At 40.9% G+C, this 9080-nt stretch overlaps 1 protein-coding gene across 1 annotated transcript; it reads right to left on the bottom strand.

Moving 5' to 3' along the window:
• Window positions 1-3469: 3469 nt before the first annotated feature.
• LOC146638991 (inositol-trisphosphate 3-kinase A-like) lies at window positions 3470-8817 on the bottom strand. The gene is made up of 7 exons (XM_085372294.1): window positions 7942-8817; window positions 6663-6747; window positions 5930-6143; window positions 5173-5377; window positions 4979-5080; window positions 3827-3898; window positions 3470-3718 (listed from the first exon to the last, which is right to left on the bottom strand). Exons 1-7 carry the CDS (start codon window positions 8812-8814, stop codon window positions 3470-3472), a joined length of 1800 nt encoding a protein of 599 aa, XP_085228420.1. The 5' UTR covers window positions 8815-8817.
• Window positions 8818-9080: the final 263 nt, after the last annotated feature.

Genomic DNA, 9080 nt, shown 5'->3' with positions numbered 1-9080 from the left:
CAGCTGTACAAACTGTGTTTTATCGCAAATCGTGACGATCCTGGTTCTTAGTAACCAAACTGCAACTGAATATATATTTAATTAATATAAAAACATATGCATTTAAAATATTAGCCTGAAGGCTTCCGTTAGCATCACACCATTTAATTCTCTGACCAGGTAAACAATAGCTACACCTTCCTCCTCGGTAGCATGCTTATTTATTTTGTAAATTTTCAATGTTAAGGCAATATCATTCACAATGTCTGTTTAAAACACGAAGCATAAGCAGGTGTAAGCGATTAGACGGTAATGTAAACCCGGGCTAAACGAAGCCGAGAGAATAATAGGAGTCAGACTTACCATCATTCACCACATGTGTCACCACGGCCAGGTTGCGGTAGTTCCTCTGAAACATGATCACTTGGTCCTCTCAAGACCACTTAAACTCCCAGAAAAAAACTTACTTTCTCCTTGAAAAACTCCTTTTCAAAACAGCACCAGATTCTTTGTCAGCCTTCTTGAGCGAAATTTGAAGTTTATGCTTTTTTTCTTTTTGGGCAACTTTGTGAGCAGAAGCTAAGGTTAGCTTGCAGCTAGCAGTATCGTTCACGTTGGCTGCCCAGGACCAGTTTCAACATTTACCACTAATTTCTTTTTTTCTTTTTTTACCACCTTATTGGTTTTTCCCCCCATAAAAGTACCGAAAACATGTCGTTTTAGCTCCTGTCAGTCGGTCTCTCCCGCTCACTTGTCTCCTGAAGCGCCAACAACATGGCGCCACCTGGCGAAACGAAGCTCTAACGTCTAATTACTGCAGCCTGAGCGCTTAAACTACTTTAAAAAAATATATTTAGGCAAATGTAAAATTTTGTATTTTTATGGCATTTTTTAAAAATAGATATTTGGCTTAAATAGTTTTATTATTAACAAAGTAATTAACTTAATGTAATTCAGGCATCTATTTGTCAATCAAACACAAATTATTATTAGGTTGTTAAACAATAACAAAAGGGGAAAAATTTAATTTTTCTGCTGTATTTCCTGTTGTTAACTAAAAAAAAAATACAAAATTAAGTCATTGTCATTTTTAACAATAGTCCGTAATAACAGCTCCAAAACATTATTGCAAACTTCTGCATCATAATTTGTGGTCTCTGTTTTAGACTTGTCACATTTTAATGCCAAATGTGTTTTCAATAGATGGAGCCTTTAATTACTAAAACTATACATTTTCATCTTGACAGTCTACAACCACTAAAATGCTAATTATGATGTCTTAATGTTGGGGGAATATTGTCTCTTGGGCCAGATATTTCTATTTTTCTAAACTTTTGAACACAAAAATGTACTTGAATTTAGCTGAAGTACATAAATCTGTTGAAACCCTAACCCTAGCTCTGAGTTGTAACACTTTGCAGAAAAAAGGAATTTAACAAGTAAAGTTAGTCTGATTATTTTGTTATCCTCTGTTTCTCATTGTCAGTGAGAAACAAAAACATATTGTTATAGCCTAGAGTTCAGATCACCGATGATGTGTTAGACCTCACAGGGTTAATAATTGTAATTGTTTTACTGCTTACTTTTCAGTTATTATTATTTGCCTTACTTTAAATTAAACACTCAGCATTATGTTAGCAATACTTCAGATTTGCACAAATCATATCTTTCAGTCTTCTTCTTTCGGCTGCTCCCTTTAGGGATTCCCACTGTGGAAATCTGTCTCCATCTCACTCAACCCTTTGCGTCCTCATCTGTCACACCAACCCTCCTCCATTAATATTTTCCTCCTATTTTTTTCCACTATCCCTCCTCTGCACATGTCCAAACCATGTCAGCCCTGCCTCTATAACTTTGTCTCTCTGATGTGCTCATTTCTAATCCTGTCCATCCTTCAGCTCTGCCACCTCTAGCTGCACCTCCTGTATTTTTGTCAGTGCTAGTGTCTTGTAAACCTTCCTTTTCACTCTCACTGTTCTCTTTCTGTCACAAATCACCCCTGATACTCTTCTCCACTCACTCCACGCTGCCTGGACTTTCTCCTCTCTTGTGCCCCATCTGTTGCTTTGGATGGTTGACCCGAGATATTTAAACATCCACCTTCACCACCTCTGTTCCTTGCAGCTTCACTTTTAGATGTGTTTTCACCTCTCCATGCTCTCTTCAGCCTGCCTCCTTCTCTCACTTCAGATCATAATGTGTAAGAGGTCAGGCAGGAGTCTCTGTGGACTCCTGCCTGACCTCATCAGTCCACCTGCCCATCACCACATCAAATAAGAAGGGGCTCAGAGCCGATCCTTCCCCACCTTAAACTCATCCGTCACTTCAGCTGAACACTTCACCACTGCCTCATGCAGTGTAATACATATATGTACATTCTGCACATTCACTACTGCACATTACCCAATGTATATACTATATATATATAATGTTCATCCTCTACCCCCCCCCCCCCCCCCCATTTTTGCACACGTCGAGGAGTGTGTCAGGTTACATTTCACTGTGTGTTATACTTGTATAACTATGTATGTGACAAATAAAGAACCTTGAACCGTGACATATATGCTTTTTGGCTGCACCAATCCATCTCACTGAAATATTTCACTCAACCTGCTTTTTGCAATGATCGAATGGATTTGACTGCCCTGAGATTTCAGCTGTTAAACTCTCACTGCCATTTAGCATTTTATTTATTTATCTACTTTTTTGCATATCACTTGGATGTCTGCAACTCATTGATCATTTTATATAAGATGATGATAATAGTGACATGGATATATAAAAACCCAACAGAAAGAAGCATTCTTATTTTAATTTTATATATATATATATGTGAGGTTATTTATAGCCTATAAAACTGTGAAAAACATTTCAGCTGCATCATGTGTAAGTAATCTAAATACAAACAATATAATAATACAATACAAACATTGTGGCTGTGTTTTCTTCATTGGTATAGCTTAATCTGTACTTAACCCATGTTTTTTACACATACTGTCTTAAAAAAAAGATAGAGCACGAGGCTGTTCAGTCGATGTGCGCATTATGAGATACCTTAAATGAGCTTATGTTGCAACAAAGGTAAGCTGTTTTAGGTTATGCAGACCAACCACATTAAAACAAACAAGACAGGAGCATTTGTAAACAGATCTCCAGCAGAGTCATTCCCAACCCATGCCTCTTCACTGGGCAAGCCCCTGATCTGTAGATGTTCCTTGGATTGTCCGTCTTTTGCAAATGAGAAAACAAAAAGGTCTTTGTAACATAGTAGTTTTAACTGTCAGAGTATGTACATACCGGATGCACAACCACATATCTATGGATTTTCGGTACACTGAAGTCCCTTTTTCCTCCTCCTTAGCCCCTGAAGACACAATCTCCATTAACAAATCAAGTCTCTTCCAGTGAATGAAACCATTCCGATGTAACACCAGTCGATTTGTCCATCTCATCCACTTACAATTGTGTAACGACTGTCAAAAATGCACATTCACGGGCTTATTTGCTCCTCCTCACAGCTCTCCTCCTGCTGCCAGGAGGCCACACTGATGGCCTGGGCTAAAGATGCGACGAGAGAGGACAGACCGATGAGGTAGCCGTCCTCCCTGCTACCCTCAGACCACGGGACGTTGTGTCGGAGCTCCTGCGAGTCAGGCAGAGGCGTCGTCTTTCCGAAGTCTATCATCCATACACTGGCCTTGCTGTGGTCGTGGACAAAGAGAAGCGAGCTGCCAATCACCTGATCGATTAAAAAACATAAAGGTATTGTAAGAGTGGCTATGATGAATTCATGTGTTTTTTATTTATCGTACAATTGAACAAGATTCATCTCTACATGTAGACTAACCTCATGAGTTCTGAAAAATGGCGAATTCTTTAGTGCGTCACTCAGGGCCAGGAGTCTGGAGTGGTACGCTCTCTGAGAACACACATGGGTGGAAATGTTTAGCAACAGAAAATGGTGAAGCTATGATAACTAAAACAAATGGGATCTATTATGCTTTTCCTTGTTTTCAGTGTTACAACAGTGGATGCTCATCTTAGACATGGCCAAAGCTTTCAGATAACCAGGTCAGTGTATGTGCAGCCAATTGGGCTGTAGGCTGCACTCAGTGTCACTATCCCTGGGTCTCTTCACGGTTCTGAGTTTTTAGAGTTTTAGTTTCATTTTGGGTTTAAGTATGCTTTAGGTTTGAGTTGTTTCTCATTTTGCTTGAGTAACTTTGTGTGCCTGTTTACGAGATTTTCAAGTTTACTTATTTTGCGTTTTGACTTTTTATTAGAGTCCTAGTTCAGCTGGGTCTCCTCGCTGCCCCAAATACCCCTGTGTGACAATTGTTTCTGTCTCCTTGTCCTCGTGTGTTTTCCAAGTTTTATGTTTGTGTATTTTCAGTTATATTTTGGACTTTGTGGGGTTTTTTTTCCTTTTGTGGATTATCTGCCAACATCTTTAATAAACGGATCATTTTTAGCTCATTCCTGCCTGCATTTGGGCCCACATTCGACAAGTCACGATGACACTTTTTCACTCTTATTTGTAAAAGAAAGACAATGCTTTTAATATGGTCACAGCTCTGCCAGAAAATGCAGGTCTGCTTTCTCCAAAAATTAAGAATGAGAGATGTGAATGAGCAGAAAATCCAAAAGTAATTTTACATTTTCTGATCATTTTGTAAAGTGGTTGGTGTTGGATTATTCTTTCAAAATAGTTTGGTCTGGTAAGTGTCTTTAGGTATACACTGCAAGAACTTTGCACTTCTCTACACTTTTCCCTACGACCATGACAGGTCACAGCAGATGTAAGTCCTCACCAGGTTTAGCTCCACTTAGGGTTTCTTTATCCTCACTTTTTCCACTTGCTTGCTCATTAAGGATTGCATTCATTATCAGTTTTGAAGTTGCCAGTTCTGTTTTCTGTTATCAAACAATTTTTTTCTTACTATGACATGATTCCAGTGCGTTTTCTAAAGGAAAAGTTTTACATGTTAGCAGAACTGACCAGAGTGTGCAGCTGGCTCCTGGTGAAGTAAAGCAGTGCCTCAGTGACCTGAGCTAAAGTCTGAATCTTCCTGAAGTCTCGCTGGATGCTACCATCCTCCATCTGACTCACAGAGACAGAAACAGATACTTTATCAGATGGATACTTTTAATAAACATAAACAGTGCAGTTCCTTCCCTGGCCTTCACTCCTACCATAATGCCCTCTATCCTGAAGCCCAGCGTGGACGTAGAACTGATTGAATCCCTCCACTGAAGGTAGCGCCATTTGGTGACTCCCTTCTGTGCATGTTCCTCTGCTGACGGAGCAGAAGGGTCCATTTTCACCATCTTCTGGTACATATCGCTTCGCAGAGGAGCTTTGACACGAGCTTTGACTAATTCATCCTCTTGGTAGGTTCTAGCAAAGAAAATGTAGATATTTAGTTTTGACAAAGGGGTCATTCAAACAAAAACACCAATATCAGACTGGAAATAATGGTGTGATATACCACAGTGAGTGAAATTCAAGGGGAGGTTTAATTCCTGGCCCTGAGCAGAAAGTGTGGTGTTTAGATGCTGAGGTCTCATAAGGTAAGACTCAATTCATTCCTTGTGGACACAAAGACGTATCTGAACCATTCAAAACGACAGTTCCCGTATCCGTCGCTCTTAATGACTATAAGCTCAGGACCAGGTACAAACTGGATGTTCACGTTTTAATGTTTTGTCATTTTTTCGGGATTCGATATAAAAATAACCTTCCATGAGTTAGTCATCATAGCAAGAACATGATATAAACAATTTATTCCCAAATACCCTTTCTATACATTAAAACCAGTGTAGCGTATTATTCATAAAATCTGAAATCTTGACATTTTCTCTCCTAGAAAACTCACTAAGCCCTTCACGTAGCTGAATGTTAATATTCTGCAATCAAGACTTGATGAGTCACCTGTGAGGGACGCCTTACCTGACTCCCATCTTGCAGTCCATGATGACGGGCCTCTTCAGGCCACTTAGCAGATCCTCCAGGCGGATATAGCAGAGCTCCCCTCTTGTTACCAAGCCATGATACTGTGGGACAAAGGGTCTCAGCGGGTCTCTCATCAGGCAATCCAGGCAGTTTGCTTCCACTTCACTGTATAGTTTCAGCACCTCACCTCCTTTACTGACCTGGAAGTTACCTGATGACATCAGCAAACATCAAGAAGAGATGAAATTATTGTTCCCATACAATCAATAAGGCAATAAGTGAAGGAAGCAGAGTGATGGGTACTGCCTAAGTTCAGCATAGTAAACTTTTTCAAGACTGACACCTCAGTAAAGGTAATACTGAGCTTCACTGTCTCCTGGTTTTAACCATCCACTGTTCAATGACTAGCCCACGTCCTAATAATCTTTTGAAACACAAACTAAAACAATGACTAAGTCCATGAAGAGCTGACATAATGTGCAGTCACATGGATATTTACATATGAGTCAATGTGAGTTAATGCCGGCAAGCAGTGGTGATGACATACAGTACATCCTATAGTGACTTCAGTTCATATTTACAAGTCAAAAATGTCCTCTTGGAAAGCTTTGCAATCATGTAAACATCAATGTGTTGGACAGCATCATAGCTAGCATCATTTGGAAATGTGTTCACGCTGATTTCTGAAAGCCTGCACGTGTCTGTGTGGAAGAAACTGTAACACACATGCCTTGATGTCCAGCCAGCTGGACCCAGGAGCTCTGCCGGCTCATAGACCAGTGCATCATGGTCAGGAAGGTTTTCCAGGAGCGGCACTGAGGCATAAAAAGAAAAGCATGTTACGTGAGAGGAGCATTCCTGTCTAGTAGTTATCCAACAACTATTATCTCTAAGGCCAGTTCAGGGTGTGGAGAATACCTTCCATTTCTTTGTTAATAGGTAGGTTACCTATGTGTAAAGGACAAAGACAAACACCTGCAGGGAGTTTGGAGTGCCGAATTTACCTACAACAGGAATAGCAGCATGCATGCAAAAAGAAGCAGGGTAAGCCGGTTTGTTAGTGTGAAGGGCTAAACTTGCTTTGTCACAGTAGGAAAAACAGAGATGTCATTAATAAAATTAACAGAAACTGGTTTGTTTTAAGCGGCAAGTACGTGTGTTTTTACGCACGTTTGCTACCGTGAAATGTCAAAACATTCACAGTGAAATCATAGCTATGGACGCACGTTGAACTTTAATTCTCTGTAATTTGGAAATGGTTCATTTGTACATTTCTTTTGACAAAAGCATAAAATGACTACATAAAATTCTTTGATTTCCCACTTCGGGGAGCCATGTAGTCACGTGGCCTTAACAAACTCTGAAAAATGTACTCCAACAAACAGAACATTCCTCAGCAGTTACGATCTACTTTGTATATACACAAAACAGTCTCTAACAGACACAGAGGTAGCCAATGAAAAACCTAAACCCAAAAGCAGCTGAAGCTGAGCCAAGCATGTTCAGTAGTGCACTGTTACAAAATGACAGGCTTGCAGTTTGGAGGAAATGTCTCTATTACATCATATTTAAGCTCTTCCAATCATACACGCTTCCATATTAAACGTTACCATGCTGGTTTAAAATGTTTTGTAGGCCTGCTACAGCCGACTGTCTGCTATTCAGTGTCTGACAATGCAAACACACTGTGTTTAGAGCGTGCTTCCTATCATCCTCCCTCTGTTCGCTCTTTACTCTCATATCTGCAGCAGCAGCAGCAGCCAGGCATGCAAACACCATTCAAATCTGACTTTGTCAAAGTCCTCTTTCAAGCCCATGCAAATCAGTAGGACCACAGGTGCACAGAACAGTTGAGAAACATGGTTTTACTTTACTTCCATGGAAAACCAGAGCAGCCAGACACATGAGCCAATGCTAGTGTATCAGCCAGGACCCCCCTCCCCCCAAAAAATGAGAACATACTTTAAAGCTGCATCTGTGTATAATGTGTTGTTCTCAGATATTCTCACCTTCCTGAATGTCTTCCTCTTTGACCCAGCATCCTCTCCTTCACTGAAGACCTCGTCGCTCTCTGCGGAGGAAAGGTTGAGGGAAGAGGAGGAGGAGGTGGAGGAGTGCAGAAGCTTGGAGAGGATAGGATGTGGGGAGGACCACTGTTGTGTTGTGGACCCCTCTGTCACTCCTGGCAGTTCCTCCTCATCATTCCTTTTTGGGGTCTCCCTGCTGCTCTTTGTATCTCCTTCTACTGCTGAAATAGTCGATCTCCCATCTTCGTCTTCCTCCTCTTCTTTCCTCACTTTCTCAAAGCTGGAGTTTCTACCTCTCCAGTGTTTTCCCTCAGCATTTGCACACCCTTCATCATCATCATCATCATCATCATTAAATTCCTCTTTTTTTTCAGTCTCCTCCACCCTTCTTTTCCCACTCCACCTTCCTCTCTCGCAGCTGTCTGCGTCGACCTCAAAGCTTCCCCCCGACCTCTCCTTCCTCCTAAGTTTCCATTTTGCCTTTAACCAGTCCCTTGGAGATCTTGTAGTCAGCTCTTCGTTTCGTTCTGTGCTTTGAAGTTCTTCTGTTTTGTCTTCCTTCACATTTGTGGCATTTGACTGGCAAGCCATGTCTGAATTGTGCTGATCATCCTCGTCCTCGTCCTCTCCCAGTCCACCTATGCACTGACTATAAGGGGGGAAGCTTTTTGTTGACTGGAGACTGGGTCTGGATCTTAATCTGACCACCCTGCAGCTGCTCGACGGTCTTTCACTGATCAACAGATGTTGATGCGTTTTATCCGATAAGGTGGAAAAGCAGTCATTCTCTACAATTTGCTGATTCTCTATCTCCATCTTTATCCCCTCTGTGTGGTTGTCATCTGTAGTGTCCATCTTTGTGTCGGATGTGAGCCCAACATGTGCTTGTACAACAGCAAAATCTTTACAACAGATGCACAGTTTTGAACACGTTTGAGGAAAAGCATTCAAAGAGACTAAAAATCACTAGAACGACAACATTTTTTTAAAATGACAGAAATTGAAAAAAAAGAAGAAGCAGCATTAAATGCTCACGTGTATCTAACTTACCTAACCCGTGTCCTCCACCTGCAAGTTTTCAGTTACACAAAGCTGTGTGCCTGTCAGTGAGCCACATCCCG

This window comes from Diplotaxodon limnothrissa, linkage group LG2 (assembly GCF_057381915.1).
Source record: "Diplotaxodon limnothrissa isolate DT_005_m linkage group LG2, D_limnothrissa_male_GT1.1, whole genome shotgun sequence".
Classification (NCBI taxonomy): domain Eukaryota; kingdom Metazoa; phylum Chordata; class Actinopteri; order Cichliformes; family Cichlidae; genus Diplotaxodon; species Diplotaxodon limnothrissa.
This window is presented reverse-complemented; position numbering and strand designations above follow the sequence as displayed.

Coding starts and splice junctions, on each gene's coding strand:
- LOC146638991 (XM_085372294.1), bottom strand. CDS start 8,814: ATGGACACTACAGATGACAACCACACAGAGGGGATAAAGATGGAGATA. Junction 3,899..4,978: donor GGAGCCAGCTGCACACTCTG/GTCAGTTCTGCT, acceptor GTGTGTTCTCAG/AGAGCGTACCACTCCAGACT. Junction 3,719..3,826: donor CATTTTTCAGAACTCATGAG/GTTAGTCTACAT, acceptor TTAATCGATCAG/GTGATTGGCAGCTCGCTTCT.